Below are 26,941 nucleotides of genomic sequence, written 5' to 3' on the forward strand. Positions count from 1 at the left end.
TGAAACAAATGTGGTGCTGATACCTAATCTAGGAAGAGCAAAAACACAGAAAAAAAAATTATAGACCAATCTCATTAATGAATGTGAATACAAAAATCCTAAATAAAATATTAGCTAGATGACTACAACAAAATGGCACAAAGATAATACACTGTGAAAAAAAAAAACAGGAATGCAGGGATGGTTTAATAAGGAAATCTATCAACATAATTGATACTATCAATAAAAGTAATAAAAATGTATGATTGTGTTGATAGATGCAGAAAAAAACCTTTGAAAAAACAAAACACTCATTCCTATTAAAATTACTGGAAAAGATCAGTGGAGTAGATTAGATACATAGTATATAGGAGCAAATTATTTTAGCAACCTAGTGTTTGACAAAACCAAAAATCCCAGCTTTTGGAATAAGAATTGACTAAAAAAATCTACTGGGAAAATTGGAAAACAGTGCAGAAGATAGATATAGATCAATATCTGTTACCCTATGCCAAGATAAGGCCAAAATGGACATATGATTTAGATATAAAGTGATACCATAACTAAATTAGGGGAACACAGAATAGTTCATTTGGCAGATTTTTGGAAAAGGGAAAAATTTATGGCCAAACAATAAATAAAGAGTATTATAAGATGTAGAGTGACAAATTTTGATTATATTAAATTAAAAAACTTCTGTACGAACAAAACTAATATAACCAAGATTTGAAGAGAAACAACAAAGTAGGGGAAATTTTTTATAACAAATTTCTCAGATAAAGATCTAATTTCTTAGATTTATAGAGAACTAAGTCAACTTTATAAGAATACAAGCCATTCCCCAATTGACAAATGGTCAAAGGATATAAACAAGCAATTTTCAGGTGAAGAAATCAAAACTATCAATAATCATATAAAAATGTTCTAAATCATTCTTGAGTAGAGAAATGCAAAGTAAAACAACTCTGAGGTACCACCTCACACCTATCAGATTGGCCAATATGACAGAAAAGGAAAGTGGTAAATGTTGGAGTGGATATGACAAAATTGGGACACTAATGCATAGTTGGTGGAGTTGTGAACTGATCCAACCATTCTGGAGGTCAATTTGGAGCTATGCCCAAAGGGCTATAAAACTATATATATACCTTTTGATTCTGTAATACCACTGCTGGGGCTGTATCCCAAAGAGATAAAAAATGTAAAGGACCTACTTGTACAAAAATATTTATAGAAGCTATTTTGGTAGAGGCAAAGAATTGGAAATTGAGGAGATGTTTATCAATTAGGGAATGGTTGAACAAATTGTGGTAAATGTTGGTGATGTAATACTATTGTAAAATAAGAAGTTATAAGCAGTATTATTTCAGAAAAAGTTGGAAAGATCTGCAGGAACTGATGCAGAGTGAAATAAACAAAACTGGAAGAACATTATACACAATAACAGCAATATTATACGAGTTATCTCTGAAAACTTGGTTACTGTCAGCAGTGCAATGATCTGGGACAAACCTGAATGACTTATGATGGGAAATGCTATCCACGTCCAGAAAAACTCCTGGAGTCTTCTTTCACATCAGCATATTTATGGTTTGATTTTGGGGGTTTGGTTATGTAGGGCTTTGCTCTTACAACGACCAATATGGAAGTGTGTTTTGTATGACAATAAAAACAATTTTTTAATTAAAAAAATAAAATCACTGGAAAGCATAGGCATAAAATCATACCAAGTATCCACCTAAAACCATCAGCAAGTATTATCTGTAACTGGAAGAAGCTAGAAGCCTTCCCAATAAGATCAGGAGTGAAACAAGGATGTGCATTATCATCAATGTTATACCAAGTTAGAAAGGTTAGCAATAGCGATAAGAGAAAAAGAAATCAAAGGAATCAGAATAGACAAAGAGATAATAAAACTTTCTCTGTTTGCTTATGACATGATAGTATATGAAGAAAAGCCCAGAAAATCATCAAAAAGTTAGTTGAAGCTCTAGACAAGTTTAGCAAAGTATTAGGGTATAAAATAAATCCACATAAGCATTTTTATATATTACTGACAAAGTCCTGCAACAAGAGATAGAAAGATATACACCATTTAAAATAACCACAGATAGAGTAAAATACCTGAACATAATTATAAAACATTATTTATACAAATAAATTCAGATCTAAATAATAGGAAAAATATTAATTGTTCATGGATGGGAAGACCCAAAATAATTAAAATGATAATCCTACCTAAACTAATCTACTTATTCAATGCCATCCCATTTAAATTACCAAAAAAATTATTTTATTTAATTTAAAAAATAATAAAATTAATTTGGAAGAATTAGAGATCAAGAATATCAAAGGAATTAATTATAAAAATATAAAGGAAGGAGGCCTAGCAATACCAGATTTTAAATTGTATTATAAAGCAGCAGTTATCAAAACTATCTAGTACTGAGAAATAAATAGAAAGGTTGACCAATGGAACAGAACAGACATACAACAAACTATAGTAAAAGATTATAGTAACCTGGTATTTGACAAAACCATAGATGCAGGATTTTGGAATAATAAATGATTGCTTGAGAAAAATTACTGGGATAACTAGAAAGTAGTATGGTAGAAACTAGGTATAGACCAGTATCTTATACCACTCATGAGGATAAGATCAAAATGGATATAAGATAGACATAAAAGGAGATACCATAAGTAAATTAGAAGAACAGAGAACATATTACCTATCAGATTTATGGATAGGAGAGGAATTTATGAATCCACAAGACACTTGCCCAAGGTCACATAGCTGGGGGGGGGGGGGGGGGGGCTGGAGGTGGTAGGGCTGAACCAGTGTGCAACTCCAGGTCTTTCAATATCAAACTCTGTGCAACTCCCCATGGTCTCTGTGTACCTCACTATGGCCTCTTTGCATTTTCCACAATGGAATGTTTCTATCTTTTTATTTTCTCTGTTGTGAAATAATGGAAGGGATGAAAATAAAGCAGGATTGGTGGATTCAGAGGAAATCTGGGTTATTGGATGGAAATTCTATTTGACCTTAGGCAAGACACAAACATTCTCTGAGTGTCCTATCAATTATAAAATGAGAATAGTATTATCTTTAAAAAATTCTTTGACTTTTTCCAACCCCACCTCACTCTACCTTAAAGGGAAGGAGGATATGCCAAATTTTTCATTAAGTTTGTGTAGAAACCCCACAAGGCTTGGTTTTGTTTGTATATATAAAAATAGTTATTATATGTAAAATTATTATTATATCTATACAAACAAAACCAAGCCTGACAGGGTTCCTATACAAATACCTTGAAAAAAAGACAGTCTTAAAATTTTAAAAGCCAACCTCTCTCCCTTAGCATCTGGAATGTTCCCCAGGCTGATGCAATGGAACAAGCCTACCACCTCATATTGAGCTTTGCCCCTTCATCCATTCCTATAAAGCAGATATTTTGTTCTTACTCAGAATGAATCCAGTCTAACAGATGGGTTTCTTTTGAGTAATAAGGTCCTTCTGCTGCATCCTTCCTGAAAGTGAAGAAAATGAGGCAAAAGATAAATACTTTAGTTGAATTGGCTCCTGTACAAGGAAGACTCATAAGCTAAGGTCAGTAGGGATGGGAGGGTTCTGAATGGCGTAAACTCCTAAAATAGTCAGTTAAGGGCAGCAAAGACAGTTTAGCAAAAACTGAATCTAAGGGGTTTCAGGATTAAGATTTAGCCTCAGAGTGTGCCCTGTTGTCCCCACGGGGATTCCCATGTGTGGGTGTGCTTGACAAGTAGACCAGCACCTGTCTATCTGAGAGTACTAAAAGGAAGCCTTTTCTTGGGTCACAGCCTTCAACAAGTATGTCTCCTCTTCACCTACTTCCTTTCATCCAGTTACCAGAGCTACCTCACTGCTCTCCAGCCAGAATGGAGCCCCAACCCATAAGGAAAGAGGAGATTTTTGTTTTATAAACAAAGGATCTTAGCAATAATGTATTGCTAATTTATATTCTTTATCACTTTATTTAAATAGAAAAGGGATTCATGTTATTTTTTAGATTTAGAAAAAAGTCTTTTATAATAACTAAAATTAAGATTAGTAGTGACTTGATCTTGATTCTTAGCTGCCCAGGAAATCTTATCCTTTGAGACACAAAATAAAAAGAATCTTGATAAATGTCTTCTGGAATGTTACTTTGAAATGATACCCAAATGTCCATTTAGAACTAAAGTTGGTGAAGACTATGCACATCTTAAGGGACCAACCTCCTGTGGCCATTATTTTATAGAAAGTAATTTTGTAAAATTTCAAATGCTTTAGAAATTAGAAGAATTAGAACTATTACTTGGAATTCAAAATAATCAAAGAGTACCGGATGCCTGTTTTACTGTGAAGTGTTAAAAGGAAAGATAATTTGGATAGGGGGAAGGAAAGTAATACAGAGAGATAAACATATAAATATTGAATTTATTTTAACATAGAAGTGATGAAGGAAAGGGAAAGGGGAAAAGGTGAAATCTAAATTCTTTAACCCACTATATAAATCCTATCTGACTTACTCTAAACTAAATCCTAGGTTATCTAAAAGCTTGTCCAACAGGGGATGGGATCAGTTTCTCACAAAGAGTCCTTGATGATCCAGAAACAGGAGTCCATTTGATGTCTTCAGATGTCCCAGCAGAGTAGTGTTCTAATCTCCAGTCTGGCTGTTCACCAGGAAGACTGGAATTATTCTTTCGCCACAGTTAGAAGATCCTCAAGGCCTGTTGTTTGATGGATGGACTCAAGATGATTCAAATTTATACCTCTCTCCTCCTTCTCTAAGGTCCAAAGTGTCAGTTGGGGAACTGTCTCTTTTGGAATCCTGCCAGCCCTGGGAGAATTCCAAGTCTCATGCCCTGTCAATCATTCCTTGCATAAGTTTTATTCTCCTTTGCTACAGTCACCCCTTTGCACAAAGCCTAAATCCTGTTGAAAACACTATTTTGGCATTTGTGCACAAACCAGCTTACTTACAGATTACCTAAACTAAAATATCTAACCAAAATAACAAACCACCTACACTCAACTATTTTAACTTATCTAATACTATCCTATTCTAGGGATTTTATCAAGGAAAGGGAAAAAGGGATTAAATAATAAATGTAAATTTCAAACATATGCAAAAGCGCAACAAGCAAATAACATCAAAAGCAAAAGATAAACACAACTTCCATGCAAACATTAAACTGATAGATACTACTCTTATCAACTAATATAAAATATACTACTACTACTATTGTAATGCATAACAGCAAACTGAGAGAAAATTTTTTGAAAATTACAAGAAATACAATATTGCACAAGTTTTACACAGAAATTAAACCAAAACATTAAACTCACTTATGCAAACTACATGTAACAATAGGTACATAAGTGATCTGTTTACATAAAATTTACATATATATAGTACATACACACAATATATACATATATGCTATATATATACTTCATATTTCTGCTTATGATAAATGTATGTTACATATATACATGCACTATAATATAATTAATTTATAATCCTAACTATTGTACATGCTATTTACATATATATTTACAATTTTGTATATGTGATGCTATATCTTATTTGTGTTATGTAATGTATATTGTTATGTATGTTATAATGCAAGTCAGTACCTTATCTTATTTATCTTAAATTTTAATCTTTATCTAACTAAAGCCCTATCTTAATAAAATTCTCCTGTCTAGTTATATTTCTATACTAAATTAAAAATCTACCTAATTTTTGTTAATAACTAATTTATAACTACTTCTAACATTGTTAGTACCCTAACTATACATTGTTTTACTCATTCACATAGTGATTTCAACATAAGCTAATCATGTTTATATATTTGTGTTTATGTTTTATTATGTTGTTATTTTTGCTATGTTATGTTGTTTTGCTAGTGTTGTTAGTGTTACTGTTATGTTAATGTCATATTACTGTTGCATGTAATATACTTACAACTCTTTCAGATTTTTCCTCCTCTTTTCACATCTTGTTTGAATAATTCTTCTCCAACTCCATGGTAGTAAATATATTTATGAATGTTTGTGAATATGTGTTATGCTGTTTTCTGTTATAATACATTACCCAAAATTTTAATTCATTAGTCCATTAATCCTGTGATTCTTTTCATTGCAAGTTTCTCAAAGTCTTTAAATTTATAAGGTTTCAGTCTTTCAACAATGTCCATTACTTTCCTGTATTCTCTTCTTCATCTGCATTGTTCTCTTCCATCCAGATGTCCTCTTCCACTAGAATGGTCCTCTCCTTACTGATCTTTCTGACTGCAGACTCAATTTGACTGATGATTCTCACTTTCTACTATTTATTCTTCTTCAATTTCTTCTTGTTCAATAATTTGTGCATTTTCATTATGTATACTATGTGCTAATTTTATGTGTGAACAATGATACCATGAATCTCTATCCAAAACTTTTACTGGAGATGGATATACTAACACAATGGTGTAAGGACCTAACCAACTCTTTTGTGTTGCTGATGTTTTAGCAAAAATTTTAACATATACCATATCTCTTGGTTTAAAATTATGGAGAGAACAATCCAATGGGCCAGCTTGGATCAATATTCCCATATCATGTAATTCTTTAAGTCGTTGTTGTAAATCACTTAGGTACGAAGCAAGTTGACAATCTCCTTCTAAGAGAGATGTATAGACCATCTTACAAGTCTTTGCCTGTAGTGGAGCATGTCCAAAGAGCATTTCATAAGATGATACATGTAAATCTGCTCTTGGTCTCGTACATAGGTAAAACAAAGCTATGGGAAGAATATCTGGCCATTTTAGATGAGTTTCAGCACAGATCTTCCCCACCATAGTCTTGAGTTCCCTATTTACATTCTCCACTTGACCTGAACTTTGTGGGTGATAAGGAACATAATATTTGGGTGTTATTCCAAGATTCTCATAAATTCTTTTCAGGATATCCTGGGTGGAATGAGATCCCTTATCAGAGTCTATGGTAAGTGGTACTCCAAATCTAGGACTAATTTCCTTAATCAACACTTTTACCACAAAGCTAGCTGTATTTGTATTTGATGGAAATATTTCAGGCCACTTAGTTAATCTGTGTACAATTAACAGACAAAACTTGCATCTTCCAGCTTTTGGCATACTGATGTAATCAATTTGCAGACTCTCAAAAGGACAATATGCTAAAGGTCTACCACCTAAACCTTTCTGTCTGAATGCCCCTTAATTGAATTTTTTGGCCAACAAATCAGCTTGTACAGATCTTATTAGCTACAGTACTTATTCCAGGAGCTACCCATTGCCTCTTTACAGAATCAATTACAGCTTGAGAACCAAAATTACCTTTTGTGTGGATGGCTTGACACAAATAGGTATGCAAGTCTTTTGGTAACAGCAGTTTTCCAGTGTCTGCAACCCATATTCCATGTTATTTCCTTGTTCCAAACTTCTCCTTCCACTTTTGAATTTCTGAGTCTACATAAGCTTTTTCTAGATCATCAGATTCAGTAGTTGACAAATTCATTACATACACTGGAGCATTGCTGGCAGCAAATTTTGCAGTTATATCAGCTCTATGATTTCCTTTAGAGACTGAATCTCTGCTATAAGTATGACTTCTACAATGGATCACCTCTGGGTGTTTAGATTTTTGGATAGCATCCAACAACTCAGTTATTATTTCTGCATGAGTAATTGGTTTTCCCAATGTAGTAATAAAACCTCATTATTTCCAGATCTGTCCTGTAGCATGACAAACAGAAAATACATAACGAGAGTCTGTATAAATATTTGTACTTTTACCATCAGCTAGAAGATATGCTTGCTTCAAAGCGACCAACTCTGTCCTTTGAGCACTAAGGTTACTAGGTAATGATCCATATCACAGTGTTTCAAATTCTGTAACAACTGCAGCACCTGTACATCAAATTCCATTACACAAATATGAAGAACAGTGAATAACACCAAGTCTGGATTTTCGATTGGAATGTCTTTTAAATCCATCCTAGGCATATCCACTAGATCTACTACTTCTACACACTCATGTAATGGTTCACTCTTCTTTAGCAAATCAGGAAGAAGTGTAGCTGGATTTAATACACTATACCTCCTTAACTGGATGTTTTCACTACCTAGGAGTATAATTTCATACTTAGATATTTGTTGGTTTGAATATGCTTGAGTATGAAATTTCCTCATTAGTGCTTCCATTTGATTTGAACAATATACAGTCAATGGACATCCCAAAACTAAATCTGCTGACTTCTGGACTAACACAGCTGCAGCTGCTACACTCCTTAGACAAGAAACTGTACCAGCAGCTATTGGATCAAGCTGACAACTATAATATCCAATTGGATGATAACTTTGTCCTAAAGTCTGGGTCAATACACCAGAAGCAATACCTTTTGTTTCACTGACAAATAGTTGAGATGGTTTTGTATAGTCCAGGATACCAAGAGCTGGGGCAGATAAAATGGCTTTTTAAAAGCTTACTTAAGGATTGCAGATATTCAGGATTTAGTTTCAGAGGTTCTGGTTCTGTATTCCTGGTTAAGTCTGTTAAACACTTTCTTAATTCACTATACTCAGGTATCCATTGCCTACAGAAACCAGTTGTTTCAAGAATGGCTCTGAGTTTCTTTTTGGTCTTAGGAGCACTCAGTTTCTGGATGTCTGCTATTCTTTTCTGTGTGATACTTCTATAACCCTCTGATAGCACAAGTTCAAGATACTGCTTTCAAGGCAGTTGGGGAACTGTCTCTTCAATAGTTTAGAATCCTGCTAGCCCTGGGAGAATTCCAAGTCTCATGCCCTGTCAATCATTCCTTGCATAAGTTTTATTCTCCTTTGCTACAGTAGACATGATTCCACCCTGGCATCTATACATTAATAAACATTTTGGACATGTCATGTTTCTAGCTCTATACTATTTAACACATTATATTATAAGGGTGTGTGTGGCACTGTTTTGTTTTTGTCCATATAGATTATGTGTGTATTGATCTGTCTGGATATGGTTGACAGGAGGGCAAAAATAGACATCTCTAGTGTTTCTTGCCTCCACCTTCCTCCAAAGGAGACTTTTATTCCTGCCAGGAAGGAAAGCAGGAGATTGAAGTCAGAGATTGGGTAACTCTGGTCTCCCCAGGGAGGGCTGGAATTATATCTATCAGTTCCCTTAAATATTAATAGTCATGGGGAAATGATTTTTAGGTTCATGCTCTATTCTTGATCATTATTCCTTAATGGAAAAGGAGGGGCCCAAGTTATATCCAAGGCTTCATTACCAGATGCCCGTTCCATAATGAACACACTTAGCAAATAGCAAATAAGCCCATTTATCCAAATAAATATTAAACTGTAGTTAGAGAAAGTATACAGAAGAGAATGTATACCAGATAATATAGAGTGAAAGAAATCTCCCACTGAAATGAAATAATTCAGTTTGGCTAACAGGGTCAGTCCCAGATCTTACCCAAAGGGAAATTTCCTAAAATCTCTAGTATAACAAACTGGCAATGGAACACAGTAAAGATTTTCAGCTTCTTTACACATCAGGTTATTCCTAGAGTTTTTCTCTCCCTTTAGTGACTTGAAGAGAGGTTGTAATAGCACATTATCTCTCTCTCTCTTTTTTTTAATTTAATTTTTTATAAACTCTTAATGTCTGCTGTAGAGTCAATACTATGTATTGTTTCCAAGGCAGAAGAGTGGTAAGGGGTAGGAAATGGGGGTAAGTGTCTTGCCCAGGGTCACACAGCTGGGAAGTGTCTGAGGCCAGATTTGAACCTAGGACCTCTCATCTCTAGGCTTGGATTTCAATCCACTGAGCTACCCAGCTGCCCCCAATAATAATATTTTTAAAGAGTTAGAGATATAATTTTTCATATTCTATCCTCTCTTCATGTAGGCAAGGAGCATTGAGAAATCAACTTCCATCAGTGAAGAGAGAGTCCCAAACAACTGGCTCTTTGAGCCAAGAGTTATACTAACAATAATTTAAATGGAGAGATCCAGAAGGCACACTTGCCAAATGAGTTTAAGTTAAGGATTAGCCAAAGGGAAATTGAGAGGCATGGAGTAGGTATTAGCAGACATTACAAACAAGGAACTATGAAGAAGCAGAGAAGTTAGATGGCTCACTGGGTAGAGAGCAAAGCCCTAGAGATGGAGTTCCTGGGTTCAAATGTGGATTCAAATATTTTCTAGCTTTGTGACCCTGAGCAAGTTGCTTAACCTCAATTCCTTAGCCCTTCCTTCTCTGCTGCCTTGGAACACAGTGTTAGTTTTTAAGTGGAAGGTAGAGTTTTTTTTAATTAATTTATTTATTTTCCAATTTCTTGCCACCACAAAGAGCCTAACTATGAATATTTTTGTACAAATTGTTTTTTTTATCTTTGGGGTACAAACATAGTAGGGGTATTCCTGGATCAAAGGGCAGACAGTTTTTTGAAGCCTTTTGGGCAAAATTCCAAATTGCCTTCAAGAATGGTTGGATCAATTCACAACTCTACTAGCATTGCTTTAGTGTCCCAATTTTGCAAATAAAACTTATTATTTTCCTTTACTGTCATATTAACTAAACTGCTATGTGTGAGGTGGTACCTCAGAGTTGTTTTGATGTGCATTTTTCTAACCAGGAGGGATTTAGAACTTTTTTTTATATGATTATTGATAGTTTTGATTTCTTCATCTGAAAACTGCCTATTCATGTCCCTTGACCATTTGTCAATTGGGGAAAGGCTTGATTTCTTGTGCATTTGATTTAGTTTCTTATAAATTTGAGAAATTAGACCTTTGTCAGAGATTTTTGTTATAAAAATTTCCCCCCATTTTGTTGCTTCATTTCTAATTTTGGTTGCATTGGTTTTGTTTGTACAAAACTTTTTAAATTTAATATAATAAAAAAGTATTCATTTTACATCTTGTAATGTTCTCTATCTCTTGATTAGATAGCTTGATAGATATCTCTATCTCCTTTCCCATAGATCTGACAGGTATACTATTCTATGTTCACCTAATTTACATATCATTTCCCTCTTTATATTTAAGTCATTTACCCACTTTGAATTTATCTTGATTTAGGATGTGAGATATTCATCTAAATCTAATTTCTCCCATATTGTTTTCCAATTTTCCTAGCAGTTTTTGTTAAATAATGTGTTCTTGTCCCAAAAATTGGGATCTTTAAGTTTATCAAACACTGGCTTGATGAGGTCATTTACCCCAAATCTATTCCATTGATCCACCTTTCTCTCTCTTAGTCAGTACAATGTTGTTTTGATGATCACTGCTTTATAGTACAGTTTAAGATATGATACTGGTAGGCCACCATCCTTCACATTTTTTTTCATGAGTTCCCTTCATATTCTTGATCTTTTGTTCTTCCAGATGAACTTTGTTATGATTTTTTCTAATTCTACAAAAAAAAAGTTTTTTGGTAGTTTGATCGATATGGCACTGAATAAGTAGATTAATTTAGGTAGGATTGTCATTTTTATGATATTAGCTTATTCTACCCATGAGCAATTAATGTTTTTCCAATTGTTTAGATCGTTTTATTTGTGTGAAAAGTGTTTGATAGTTGTGTTCATTTAATTCCTGAGATTGTCTTGGCAAGTAGAGTCCCAGATATTTTATATTATCTAGAGCAATTTTAAAATGGAGTTTCTCTTTCTAACTCTTGCTACTGAGTTTTGTTGGAAATATAGAAGTGCTGATGATTTATAATGAGGTTATTTTATACCCTGCAATTTTGCTAAAGTTATTAATTATTTCCACTAGCTTTTTAGTTGATTTTCTTGGATTCTCTAAATATACCATCATATCATCTGCAAAAAGTGATAGTTTAGTTTCCTCACTGCCTACTTTAATTTTAAGGGTTTTTTTAAGTACAGTAAAAGATGTCATGAAAAATTCATGAGTCAAAAGGAATATGGAATTTTCACTTGGCAATAACAAGGGATAAGCTAAGGACATCTAATATATTTCATTAGTACTCTTGAGATATCAAGAGCAAGGAAGAAAGCCTTCAACACACTGCAGAGATCCATACCAGAGGAACTTATGGGAAAACATAGACAAGAGTTAAATTGAAAATTTTAACAAGATGAAATTTAACAGAGGCAAAATAAACTCATTCAAGTTTGAAAATTGAACTTAATCATTTTTGAGAAAGGAATTCTGTCTTAGCAGCTCTGGGAATTTTACTGAATAGCAACCTCTATATGGGTCAATAGTATGACCCAGAAGTTAAATAAAAAACTAAGGTAATCTTGGGCTGAAGTAATAGAAGCAAAGTGTCCAGTACAAGGGAGGTGATAGCCCCATGATCTTTCATCCCCTTCTATAATATCATTGTCCAGTTATGGGAAGTTATTTAAAAAATAGCAACAAAATCAAAGTGACTTAGAGAAGAGTAAGCTCATCTAGAAGGGGATGCTGAGGGGCCTGGAGATCATGTCACACACGAATCAACTGAAACAATAGAGAAAATTTATTTTGGAGAAAATATGAGTTAAGAGGGGACTTAATGGCTACCTTCAAATGCTTCAAAGTGTAGAATTTGAATCAATATGTTTTAGGGTTAAATTTCTATTCCATATAAAGAACTGGAGAGGTAAATGATGGAATGTAAATACAAGAGATGTAATGTAATGAAAAGAGCTCTGAGGGTGGAGATGGAAGAGTTGGGTTAAACCCCAGCTCTGTTATTTACTAGCTTTATGACCTTGGGCAAGTTTCACTTAACCTCTCTGGGGCTTAATATGGTCATATATAAAATGAAGGAGTTGGACCTTGGGTGCTCTCTAAGGTCCCATTCAAATCAGAATCTCATGAACTATTAATACTTTGACTTTAAATTTCCTACATTCCTCTCCCTCCATTCTCAATTAAAGATTTGGAAATATCAGAAAAGGCAACCAGCTACTCTTCTTTCTGCCCTCCCTCATCCCCTTGCTCTTTCTAACTGGGTGACCTTGGCCAAGAACTTTAACTGTTTTTGCTTCTCAGTTTTCTCCTCTATTAAGACTAATTCCTGTCCTGTCTCCCTCACAAATGAAATGACTTATGTTGAAAGTAAAAAGGTTCATGCAAGTGTGTTATTATAAAATAATTGTGCTCAATTTACTTTTTTAAAAATTGATTTTGTATGGAGTGAATGAGTGGGAGGGGAAGAGAGAGACAGAAACAGAGGCAGAGACAGAGAGAAGGATATACAGACAGAGATGGAGACAGAAACAGAGACACAGAGAGAGGGGTGAGGGAAACAGGAAGAGAGGGAGAGAAGAAAGGAGAGAAAGAGAGAGAGAGAGAAAGAGAGAGAGAAGAGAGAGAGAGAGAGAGAGAGAGAGAGAGAGAGAGAGAGAGAGAGAGAGAGAGAGAGAGAGAGAGAGAGAGATACCTGGGTGAACTTGAGCATATCTCACCTTTGATACATACTGGCTGTGTGATCCTAGGCAAGTCTCTTAATGTAGAACTATAGGCAACTGTCTAATATTATACACAGATGGTGCCAATGCATTGGTAGAGGGAGTTTCCTCACTTGAGAGTCCCCTCTATGAATCAAATCACAAATTCACTCCCTTTCCAATTAATACATATATAAATATATTTTTGTATTTATATACATACACAAATATATACTACACATTAAATGTATAAATGTGTAGATATAGTTATATAGATATGTATATATATCTACACATGTGCATGTGTAGTTGATATGTGATTATAGATATGCATGTATGCATATATATATGTATAACCATTAAACTGGAAATAAGCCACCTGATAGGCATTCTGAATTTCTTTCCCTCCACTCATGCAGGTCTTGTCATCCTCCTCTTTCCTCTAACTCTATTTCCTTTGCTTCTCTTTAAGGTGAAGGCCAGGGTTATAAATAAATGACTTTAATTTTATCCCCTAAGCAGATTTTGAGGTCCTTTCTTTGTAGTAAAACAGGCTTCGAGGTATAAGATCAAATATGTCAGTTTTCTCGCAGTGCCTGATCCTTATTGGACCCTCCTTTTGTATATAAGAGCTTTGGAGGGGAAATTAAGGTAAAGGTTTACAAAGAGCTCCCCACCACCACCATGTCCACATCCCCACACACATTTGGAATATTCTCCATGCTGCGACCAGCTGTGGACTCATAATGAAGTAGGACAGGAGGGTAGTTACTTGGTATATAAACAGCAAAGATTTGGTTCTTACTCAAAATCTTCCTGGAACAATGAAAAAGGTTTTTTGTTTTGAGGAGTTTGACTGGCTTTCTTCTTCCTAGATGCAAACAGAAGAGAAGGATAATGAAGCAGGAGGCATTTGCTGTAATCTGAAATGATTCCATCCTTTGGATCAAAGAATTACCCTGACAATGCAGTTGGCAAATGAAGCTATTCACTCAGGAAGAGGAGACTTGGATTCCTAATGTCTGTCCCATCCATTGCCTAACTTTTTGAACTTGGACAAATGCTTTAAGGCTTCTGCACTGTAGTTTGCCTATCTCCAAAATGGAGATAATAATTCTTCACCTCCCCTCCCCACATCTATCTTCCATTGTCTTGAGGATCAGAAGCTAACGCTAAGGGGGCTCTGGTTTAAGAGGCAGAACTTCTATAATTCTGTAATGTAGAGAGGCCATGGCTGTTTCTGTCAGGATGCTGATATATGGGGGCAAATGCCAACCAAGTCTAGTAAAGTAACTAAGCCTTAAGCTTTCCACAAAACCTTGGACTGATAAGAAAATCTTCTGCCACACAAATCTCTGTTTTCCCCCTCACCAGGTACCAAACACCTTGGTTCACAATGATCCTTCATCCACTCCCCTGGGAGGGCTGCATGACCATCTGCTCTCCAATCTACAATTGTTTCCACTGGTGTTCCCAAGAGAAGGATGCTATGGTTTCTCAGGTTCACCTAGCCATAGGCTGAGTTATAGGCTCTGAATAGGAAAGGATCATAGATTTAGAAGTGGAAGGGACTTTAGAGGTCATTAAGTTCACCCATTTTATTCTGCATGTGAGGAAACTGAGGTTCAGAGATGTGAAGTGGCTTGTCCAAGGTCATATAGGTGCTAAGTAGCAGGGTCAGGATTTGAACCCAGGTTTTCTGACTCCAAATCCCAAGTCCTTCCCATTGTACCACACCATTACCATTACAATGTTACCAATGACCTGCTTGCAAATGTTGGCCCCAACCCAGAACTTATAGAAGCTCTATAAAACAGAAACATTTACAAAGAGGTATATTTCCATGGTGACTTTTTTGGCGCCACGATTCTGAACAACAACAAAACAAAAAAATAGAAATATATTATTTTAACATTTGGAAGAAACTACTTCATAATTACTGAAATAAAAAACAAGTAGTTGAGTGGGACTCATATTTTAGCAGACTAAGAAACTCCCTCAGTATCATCATAGAGGTGGAATGCCTAAGTTGAAAGCAGATCCTGCTACGGTGCTAATATCTTGAGGATAGTTGGATAATTCATTCTTATGCTGCATCGTAGAGCTAAGGATCATAGAAGGCTAGATCTGGAAGGGAGCTGAGAGCACAAGGCAGTAGAATAAGGGCCTTAGGATGTTAGAACCAAGAGGGATTTTGGAAATAGGAACACAAGAGCTAGAAGGGACCAACCTGAGGGATCCTTCATTTTACTGGCAAGGAATCTAGAGATGAGGAGTGATAATTTGCTGTCATCTCACATGCATGTTATTCTTACTTGCATGTAAGTATATTAAAGTGACAGAATTTAAATCCAGCATTCAAATCCAAAGCCTTTCTTCCAATATTCACCAGTCACAGTCATTTGATAAACATTTATTAAGCAGCCACTATATGCCAGGTATTTTGTGAAGTGCTAGGGATATAAAGAGAGGGAAAAAAGGCAATCCGTGTTCTCTAGGAGCTCACAGACTAAAGGGGTTAGGGGAGGACAATATGAAAATGAGATATATTCAAAGTAAATTAGAGGTAATCATTCAAGAAAAGATACTAGCATTAACAGGGACCAGGAAAGGGATCCTACATACAGAAGGTGGACTTTAGTACAATGTACTCTTTCAGAGCCAAGGCAGAGTATTAGAAAAGAGGAAATATTTAAATGAATTTCTCACTTTTCTGAGGACCTTAAGCAAAATTGGAGACAAGGAGAAATTGCTTTTCACTTAGCCATAACAATTTACTATGGTACTCAGCACTATTATGCTTGATGACTGTTAAAGTATAAACAAAAATGGGGCTGATCTGTGTGTAACTGTCACTTTTTTTTTTTTAAACCCTTACCTTCTGTCTTGGAATCAATTCTATGTATTGATTCTAAGGCAGAAGAGCAGTAAGGGTTAGGCAATGGGGGTTAAGTGACTTGCCCAGGGTCACACAGCTGGGAAGTATCTGAGGCCACATTTGAACCCAGGACCTCCCATCTCTGGGCCTGGCTCTCAATCCACTGAGCTACCCAGCTGCCTCTGGTAACTGTCACTTTTAAAAGATAAAATAGTCATTTGAGTTTTTTCATGTTAATTATTAGACATCAAATTATGTGTCCATTAATTAAGCCTTTGGTTACCTGTAAAAATGTCCCCAAAACACTAACATTATAGTTGATGTGATCAGCAGGAATAGAATGAGTTTTCTTTTGTAGAGCATTTTTTCCTGTGAGGAAAAAAAGAAAGAGTACATTTGAAACCATGCAGTGATTTGAGAATGTAGTTTTAAAAAATGTTTTTCTACCTTCTTATGATCAATAATTTTTTTCTATAATGTTTTTAACATTTACAGCTGAATTTCCTTATAAAAACCTTATGAGATATTTAATGACAGAATTATTCTTCCCAACTTACATGGGGTAAATCGACAAGAGAGTCTCTCATGATCACCTGAATATCAGAGCTGGAATTCAATCCCAGGTCTTCTGATTTCGCCTGCCATATTCTCATGTCTAATGTTTGAAACTATGTGGGAATGATGCAATTGTTTTCCTTGATGTCATTCTCAAAGAATCTGCTGCTCAAATCTCTGACTGTATCTATACACATCATCAAGGGGAAAGGGTTTAAGGTCAGGATTGGAAGAAAGATTTGACCTGATTATTCTGAATTTATGCCACCTCTTCCAGGGAACTTTCCCTGATTGACCCAGTCAGAATGGTTTTAGTAATTCACAATCCCACTCAAAGTGTATTAAGATGTCTAACTTCCCAAGTCCCTCCCACATTGACTACTTTCATTTTGTATCACCTTGGCCTGTTTAATGGGTGTGAGGTAAAACATCAAAGGTGCTTTAATTTGCATTTTTGCATAAGATTACTGTGAATGTGCCTCTTTTCTAGAATCAGCTATTCACATTCTTTGTCCATTTATTTTTTGGAGAAATGACTTTGGTCTTAAAAATGTGTCAATTCCCTTTTTGCCTTGAAAATTTTAACAATTGCTTGTTCTTAATTCAATCTATCAAAACCATTTATTAAGCAGTTCCAATGGGTTGAGCATTTTATTCAGCAGTGTAAATAAAAAGAAAGGTAATAATAAAACAACCCCTGCCTTCAAGGAGCTCATATTCTAATGAGGGAGACAACATATAAATAACTAGGGGCAAAGAAGATGCATAGAAGATGCATACTGAGTTGATGGGAAGTAATCTAAGAAAGGAAGTCACCAACTGTGTTTGAGTTAAGATTTAAAGAAAGCCAGAGAAACTAAGAGGCAAAAGCATGAGCAGCCTCCATAAAAAGACCAAAACTGGGGAGTCAAACACACAATTAGCTTTCCATTACTCCCACTCCCTGTATCTTGTCAGCTGTTCTGGAAGGTTTTTCTATCCTGAATCTCAGCTCCTACAGCCAGTTTTTCCCACATTTCAAACGTTTGGATTTCAGCCTCTTGGCGACATCCTGGTACCAATAGGAACCAGTTTGGGGTTTGCAATTCTTCCAGTTTGGACCTTGCCCAATCCTTCTCTAGGCAGAGATTTGCCTTTTCCTGTTCCAGAGTTTGCCTAATGACCAACAAGTGTCTTATTCTTTGCATTCTGAGGGAGGATAGCAAAGAGACTGGCATAGAAGAGGTACTCATCATTCATTTAATTTATTTGTGGTCTCATGTCTAGTTTACTGAAAACAGCACCTTACTCCCCAAGAAGTTACTATTGCTTCTTTGCACATAGATCTACTATGCAACTTCCATAAATATCTTTAAGCATTACCTTCATTTGGCCCTGATTATCTTCTTTGTGGTGATATTGTTGGAAGCTATGACTATTCCCAGATACATATCATTTTGCCTTCTGGGTAGTGTAAAAATTAAAATTAATATACAATAATTTCAATATTATATTTTATAAGATTTATTAATAATTACTAGAAATAAATGAAAAGGTAACAAAATAGAACCATGTGCCCATGGCTAATCTACCTGTTCAAATAGCTCACACCACCAATGTGCCAACCCAGGAAGGAAAAAGAGCTAGCCACAGAAGATCCATTTATCCCCTGTCTACATCAATTCATAATGACCAAAAGTCAGTGGGATCCTGGGAAATATAGTTCAAAAGCACAAGATTTCTAATTACACAGTAGGATTTAAAACTTTTTACAGATAAGGGAGTCTAACTTAGACACTAGTGTAAGAAACATACCTGTATACAGAGAGATTTTCATAGGGAAATATATTCTGGAACAGTATTTCCTAGAACCTGATTGGTCACAATTCATTGCCTTGCCAAGTTTCTATTGTTGACTTCTGAGATGGAATGCTGTGCATTAGAACATCTTTTAGAAAATATGTATACAATTAGGTGGTGGGATTGGATCACATAAAATCCCTTCCAACTTGAAATATTACGACCCTATGATCCTATGACCTGATTGGTTCAGAGATGAATGAGTTTTCTTGGAGGTAAATGGACAATCACAGGCCAATTCTGTAAACTGTCAAAGGAGCAGAGGCCAATTATGAAAGAAACAGAGAATAATGATGGTAAAGTCATTTTGCTGAGCAGGTCACATTCCATAAATGGAGTATGACAATACATAGAAAAATAATTTTTCTGAGGCCAAAGAAATCAAGTTTTAGATGACCCATGAAAAACATATATAGATTGTTTCAAGACCAAAATAAAGTCTTATGGTCTCTGCCTTCCAGCACAGGAATGGGCTGTGATAATGGCCTCTATTTTGATCCCAATGAGTCTCATGTGGCATAGCTTGCATGAGGAACATTATCATAAAATAGGCCATAGAAAGAATAGGATGACATAGATAATGTGATGACACCAGCAATTCAGTGTAACTATGTATGCAGTTGAATGATTCTTAGCCAAGTCTATTTTTCACTGACAGATCTGTTTGTCAAAGCTGACCTACCAAACAGAGATTATTAATAATCTTAAATTTCTTCTGGTATTTTTAAATGTAACTTAAAGCATTGTGCAGTAGAGAGAACAATGGTTTATGAGTTGAGACTGGGTTCTAATCCTAGAATTCTTATTAATTAGGTGTATGATGTAAGGAATGCATTTAAATGTTGAATGGACAGATTCAGAGACCTGGTAAGACTTGTATGAATTGATGCAGAGTGAAATGAGCAAAACTGGAACAATTCATACAGTAACAATATCATAATGATATATATCTTTGGAAAACGTTAAAACTCTAATAAAAAAAAAATCTAAACAATTCCAGAAACTTGTGGTAAAGCCTAAAAAAGAGGTGATGGGTGGTAGGGAACTAGGTGGCCCAGTGGACTGAGAGCCAGCCCTAGAGATGGGAGGTCCTGGGCTCAAATGTGGCCTCAGGCAGTGCCTAGCTCTAGCTATGTGACCCTGGGCAAGTTACTTAATCCTTATTGCCTTGCCCTTACTGCTCTTTTGCTTTGGAACTGATACTGAGTATAGATTCTAAACCAGACTGAGACATGAACAATGGCAGATTTGTGATTATGCATATTGGTTACAAAGGTTGCTAGGAGGGAGAGAAAACAATTTCTTGTTAATCAAATAATTAAATAAAAAAAAAACCCAACATAAGGCAGTTGATAACTCTGGCTTTTAGTTTCCTATTTGGTGAATATTGAATGGTCTAAGAAGTTGCTTCTAGCTAGAAAATGTGAATATTCTATAAATCAAAATGTTTAAGTGAATGAATTCTTTAAAAATATTTTTTTATTTAGAATATTTTTCCATGATTCCATGATTCATGATCCCCCACTCCATCTCTTTCCTCCCCCCTCCCAAAGATGACAAGCAGTTCCTCTGGGTTATACATGTATCATTGGTCAAAACCTATTTCCATGTTATTCATATTTGCAGTAGAGTGATCTTTTGGCATCAAAACCCTAATCATATTCCTCTCGAATTACTTGATCAATCATGTGTTTTTCTTCAGTGTTTCTACTCCCACAGTTCTTCCTCTGAATATGGATAGTGTTTTTTCTTATAAGTCCCTCAGAATTGTCCTGGATCGTTGCATTGCTGCTAGTAGAGAAGTGCATTACATTTGATTGTGCCACAGTGTATCAATCTCTGTGTACAATGTTCTCCTGGTTCTGCTCCTTTCACTCTGCCTCAATTCCTGGAGGTTGTTCCAGTTCACATGGAATTCCTCCAGTTTGTTATTCCTTTCAGCATACTAGTATTCCATCACCAATATATACCACAATTTATTTAGCCATTCCCCAATTGATTGTTACAGGTAAATTTTAGGGTTGAGACTGAATCTATTTTTTTAGTGGTCACCAGACTGTTAAGGGTAAATTTTGGGGTTGAGACAATATATTTTTTAGTGGTCACCATACTGTTAAGGGTAAATTTTAGGGTTGAGACTGAATATATGTTTTAGTGGTTGATAGATTGTTACAGGTAAATTTTATGGTGGTTTATTTATAATAGAAGGAAGTAATTAAGAATGAGGGAGAGAGAGAGAAAGGGAAGATCTGCTCCGGCCTGGTCTGAGCAGGGGGAGTTCAGGGGCCTCAGCCAAGTGGTCTTCCCAGAAGATTAAATCTAGCTCGGCTTCCAGCCATGAGGCCTCCTCCAAGATAATGGGCCTCCTTGGAGGCTGGTGCCTTCAAAAAGGTCAAAGGAAAGGGGAGTCAGCCTTATCACTCACCATGTGGTTGTTTCAGGGAAGCAATCTGAGGACCCAAGCTCCACCAAGTCAAATTCCACCATAAAAGCCCCTCTCACAGGAAGTGACATGAAATATAAAGTCAGTTCTTTAAATCACTTCCTGTGTCTCACATGTACCAATGGTGTCTTAAACTTGGCTTTGGACAGCCCAGGGGGTTAGTCAGTTGTTTCTGATTTGTTACTTGCTAGCACACGTGGGTCAAAGACCTTCCTTCCCCATACTTAATCCTTAAATGGGGGCATATACATTCCTGGTTGCTAAAATTCTAAAGACTAAGCAAGGTGGAGTAAATCTAAAATTCACATGATGAACTACTCCATATTTTCCAATTTTTTGCCACCACAAAGAGCCTAGCTATGAATACTTTTGTACACGTCTTTTTCTCTATTATCTCTTTAGGGTACAAACCCAGCAGTGGTGTGAATGGATCAAAGAGTAGGAAGATGAATGAATTTTTAATGAAGATTGAAAAGGAACTTTGCCTCAACCTCTCTTTTACACATACCTCATTGTCCTTTCAACCATAGTTGTTTCTGCCCTGATCTTTCCCTTTATTAAATTGTAAATAAATCCCTATAAAACAAGGTCTAAAGTAATTCAAATCAATGTATAATTAAATAGCATTTGATTATAGTAATCAAATAAATGTATAATTAAGTACTTCCTCTGTACAAGGCATTGTACTAAGTGCTTGGGATACAAAGAAAAAATTTTTGCCCTCAGGTAGTTTACTTTCTCCTCTTTATCTTTATATTGTCTCCAGTAAATCTTTCTAGATTTTCTAATCTTTCTCCCTCCAAATTAATAATAACAATAATAAACAACTTGTATTTATTTTGCATATAGGGGGTCCTAAAAGTCTTAATGGAGTTTTAAGATACTAAAGATACTTAAAAATACTAAACTATGAAAACTTAAAGCTTCATTAAGATTTTCAGGATATCTTGAATATCTGTATGTATATACTAATATGCATACACATTGTTACCTCTCTTTCCTCCCCACCTTCCCAGTAGAATGAAAGTTTTTTGACAACATATTGAGTTTAAGAGGTTGATAGGACATTCAGTTGGAGATGTCCTGTGCCCGACTTCCCCATTACTGTGGTGAGAAAACTTTATTGCATTGTTTCAACCTAGCCCATCATTGCTGAGAAGCCAGATTTGTTATTTTAAAAAAAAGGTCACATTTGTTTAATGCTTAACTCAGGACTTTAGGTTATGTTGACCCAAAAAAACCTTAAGGGGAGCCAGATCTGAAGACTGGTGTAAAAAGTTTCCTCCAGTTATACATCTCAAGCAACCTACCTGTCTTCTCTGGAAATTTCCTCTTTTCCATGGCCAATCAGTTCTGGTTTCCTTGTTCCTTTGTTTAAATTCTATATATAAAACTTGCAGAGGCAGGAAGGGAGTAGGTCACATTTTTCAGCCGCTCCTTCTGCCAGATGACTTGATAAACTTCTTTGGAAATTGTTTCAGTTCTGCGTTTGTTCTTTGCTTACACTATCAAGGGTACCATCATCCATATTAGACTCCTTACATAGCTCTCCTGTACTCCTCTCCCACCCCATCTCCATATCTAATCAGTTGCCAATTCCCATCTTTTCTACCTTCATAATGTTTCGTATATATGCCCCTTTCTCTCTTCTGACAGCAAGCCTCAAAATCATTCTTTTTCTGAGTTTCGTCATACTTCATTTATGGAATATGACCTACCTTCTCTTTCTGTCATTGTTGACCTCTGTTCCTCTGACAGTTTACAGAACTGGCCTATGATTGCCCATTAACCTCTGAGAAAACCCATTCACTTCTGAACTAATCAGATCATAGGATCATAAAGTCAGCCTATTTCAAGTTGGAAGGGGCCTCAGAATATCTAATGAAATCCACCTCTAGTTTTATATTCATTTTCTGAAAGATTTTCTGATGCATAGCATTCCATCTTGGATTGTCAAAAATAGAGAACCTCCTAGGTAGTGTTCTTGTTTCAAGTCTCTTCCTACTCTAGTCCATTCTCCACTTAGGTCTCACCATGTACTCCCCTACTCTATAAACTCCAATGGCTCCCTATTCCTTCCAGGATTAAATGTAAAACAATTTCTTTGATTCTTAAAGCTCTCCATGAAATGCTCCTTTTCTACCTTTCCAGTCTCATACTTTGAGGGTGTATGGGGTGTTCAGGGAGGGGTAGTATCTCTGGTATGGAGGGCTTGTCGTGCCCTCTTAGGGCAGCTCTCCAGCCTCTGACCCTCACCTGACATCCAGCTCTCACTTGTAGCTCCCAATAGCTGCTAGCATGCGGCAGCAGCCACACCCCAGGCAATGGCTTCAACAGGCTGGCTAAACTTTGTGAGGGTAGCCATCAGGTCGTCGACCCCTGGCGAACCAGGGCTTTGCTCACCCAGCATGTGAAGACTGCTTCGGCAGAACAGGCGGAAGAAACCAATAAGAAGGTTCAACTGCTGAGATGGCGACGCAGCAAAGCACTGTGGAGTGCTTAGGGCTTGTTGGAGCACAAAAGACAACATGGCCATCCAATACAGCTGAGGAAGTCTCCAGACGTTACAATTTTTCGTGCCACTGGACCCAGGCTTCCAACGCCGAGAGAGTGGGACTGTCTCTGTGCATCGGCTTTTCCACTTAAATCTCTTTCACGCACAAGTATCTTTGTGCATATTCATCTATCCTAACCCCATCCACCCTCTTTAAGACCTGCGGCGATGGGGGAGTGGCAACGCAACAGGTGGAGGTGACCACTGGCAGTTGTAGTCACAATCCTGCACATAGGTGGCCCACACTTGGCCCTGTGGGCAGCAGGGACATTCAGCAGCATCCTGGGCAACTAAGCAGCCCTCTCTAGCACAGCACTGCTCACCCTAATCAAGGGAGGGGACTAGAAAAGGTGTCCCAAACATTTCTTGCCCTACAAACACCCAGTCAGCACACCGCGGCTGGCAGGTCACCCCTTTAAGCGGTCGAAATCAAAGAAAAATACAAAGAAACTCCTACTAGGAGCATGGAACATCAGGACATTACTTGACAGAGAGAATACCCCAAGACCTGAGAGAAGAACAGCTCTAATCAGTAAAGAACTGGTGCGATATAACATCAACATTGCAACCCTAAGTGAAGCACGCTTACCAGAAGAGGGATCACTCAGCGAACCCACAACTGGATACACCTTCTTATGGAAAGGTAGAGCCTCAAATGAAGACAGAATCCACGGTGTTGGCCTGGCTATTAAGACCAGTTTGCTCAAACAGCTGCCAGACTTGCCTGTGGGCATCAGTGAGAGGCTCATGAAGATCCGTTTGCCTCTCAGCAAAGACTGGTATGCCACAATCATCAGCGCATATGCCCCAACACTGACGGGCACAGAGGAGACCATCAAGCAGTTCTACTCTGACCTGAGTGCCGTCCTGCACTCAGTGCCCACAAATGACAAGCTGATACTACTGAGAGACTTCAACGCCCGCATTGGCCAGGACCATAAAAGATGGAAAGGAGTGCTCGGCAAACATGGCGTGGGCAAAATGAATAACAACGGCCTACTGCTACTCAGCAAATGCTCAGAGTTTGAACTCACCATCACGAACACTGTGTTCAGAATGGCAAACAAATATAAAACAACGTGGATGCACCCACAATCAAAACAGTGGCATCTCATTGACTACATCATTGTAAGTCGGCGAGACATCCAGGATGTACAGATCACCAGAGCCATGAGAGGAGCTGAATGCTGGACAGACCACTGATTGGTTAGAGTGACTCTTCAAATGCACATTGCGCCTTGCCATCCAAAATGCGCCCAGACAGTTTGCGCATTTTACAATGTGAGTCGTCTTAGAGATCCATCTTATTTGCAAACATTCCAGTCCTGCCTGGACGACAAGCTGTCTGCCAAGGGACCACTCACTGGAAGCTCAACCGAGAAATGGAACCAGTTCAGAGATGCAGTGAAGGAAACATCAAAGGCAGTCCTAGGCCCCAAACAACGCAACCACCAGGACTGGTTCCGCAAGAACAACACTGCTATTGAAGACCTATTGAGCAAAAAGAACAAAGCCTTTATGGAGTGGCAAAATAACCCAAACTCTGCTCCTAAAAAGGACAGATTCAAGTCTCTCCAAGCCACAGCACAGTGTGAGATCAGGAAGATGCAAGACGGATGGTGGGGAAAAAAAGGCAGAAGAAATCCAGCGCTTTGCTGATACAAAAAACTACAAATAATTTTTCAGTGCCCTCAAGACTGTCTGTGGGCCATTAAAACCCACCACCACTCCCTTGCTATCCTCTGACGGTGACACTCTCATAAAAGATAAAAAAGACATCAGCAACAGGTGGAAAGAACGCTTCAGTCAGCTTCTCAACTGACCCTCTTCAGTCGACCAAAGCGCCCTTGACCAGATCCCCCAAAACCACTCCATTGAACAACTTGATGTCCCTCCTTCAATAGAGGAAGTCCAAAAAACCATTAAACAAATGAGTGCAGGCAAGGCACCTGGTAAAGAAGGGATCCCAAATGAGGTGTACAAGGTCTTAAATGGAAAGGCACTCCAGGCATTCCACATAGTGCTGACCAGCATATGGGAAGAGGAAGACATGCCCCCAGAACTCAGAGATGCCTCCATCGTAGCCCTATACAAGAACAAAGGCTCACAAGCAGCCTGTGACAACTACAGAGGCATCTCACTAATCTCCACTGCTGGAAAGATCCTCGCCCGTGTTATACTCAACAGACTCCTGTCATCTGTTTCAGAGCAGAACCTGCCTGAATCACAATGTGGCTTCCGACCAGATTGTAGCACCATCCACATGGTCTTCACGGTGAGGCAAATGCAGGAAAAATGCCTTGAGCAGAACCTGAGTCTCTACATTGTCTTCATAGACCTGACAAAGGCGTTCGACACAGTGAACAGGGACACATTGTGGGTGATCCTCAGCAAGCTCAGTTGCCCAGCAAAATTCGTCAAACTGATCCAGCTCTTTCATATTGACATGACAGGGGAAATCCTATCTGGTGGAGAGACTTCTGATCACTTCAACATCTCCAATGGTGTGAAACAAGGCTATGTCCTTGCTCTGGTACTATTCAACCTATACTTTACCCAAGTATTACGAAATGCTGTGATGGATCTAGTCCTGGGTGTCTACATCAAATACCAACTGGATGGCTCACTATTTGACCTTCGCTGCCTGACTGCAAAAACAAAGACAACAGAGAGACTCATCCTGAAAGCTCTCTTTGCAGATGACTGTGCTCTCATGGCCCACCAAGAAAATCATCTCCAAACCATTGTGGACAGGTTCTCTACAGCAACAAAACTGTTTGGCCTGACTATCAGCCTCAGCAAAACAGAAGTGCTGTTTCAACCTGTACCAGGGAGGCCAACTAACCAGCCATGCATTACAATCAATGGCACGCAGCTTTCCAACGTCAATACTTTCAAGTACCTGGGCAGCACTATTGCCAACGACAGGTCCCTAGACCACAAGATTAATGCCAGGATCCAAAAGGCCAGCCAGGCACTTGGGCAGCTGTGCTGCAAAGTCCTCCAACACAGAGGTGTAAGCACTGCGATGAAGCTCAAAGTGTATAACGCAGTGGTCCTCAGCTCACTCCTGTATGGTTGTGAGACATGGACACTGTACCGGAAACACATGAAACAGCTGGAGCAATTCTACCAACGCTCCCTCCGGTCAATCATGAGGATCCGATGGCAGGACCGTATCACCAACCAGGAAGTCCTCGACAGAGCCAACTCCACCAGCATCGAAGTCATGGTCCTCAAAACCCTGCTAT

General features: G+C 37.4%; 1 protein-coding gene across 1 annotated transcript in view; it reads right to left on the reverse strand.

The window, feature by feature from the left end:
• LOC100016068 (N-acetyllactosaminide alpha-1,3-galactosyltransferase-like) overlaps positions 1–22,709 on the reverse strand; it is a 78,717-nt gene extending 56,008 nt beyond the window's left edge. Inside the window, exons 1-4 of the mRNA XM_056816837.1 lie at positions 22,641–22,709; positions 18,649–18,683; positions 14,227–14,292; positions 3,445–3,510 (exon numbers count right to left, since the gene is read on the reverse strand). Of these exons, the coding sequence (XP_056672815.1) occupies positions 3,445–3,510; positions 14,227–14,292; positions 18,649–18,683; positions 22,641–22,709 (236 nt within the window). The remainder of the gene's footprint in view (positions 1–3,444; positions 3,511–14,226; positions 14,293–18,648; positions 18,684–22,640) is intronic.
• Positions 22,710–26,941: the final 4,232 nt, after the last annotated feature.

The sequence above is a fragment of the Monodelphis domestica genome, chromosome 1 (assembly GCF_027887165.1).
Source record: "Monodelphis domestica isolate mMonDom1 chromosome 1, mMonDom1.pri, whole genome shotgun sequence".
NCBI lineage: Eukaryota > Metazoa > Chordata > Mammalia > Didelphimorphia > Didelphidae > Monodelphis > Monodelphis domestica.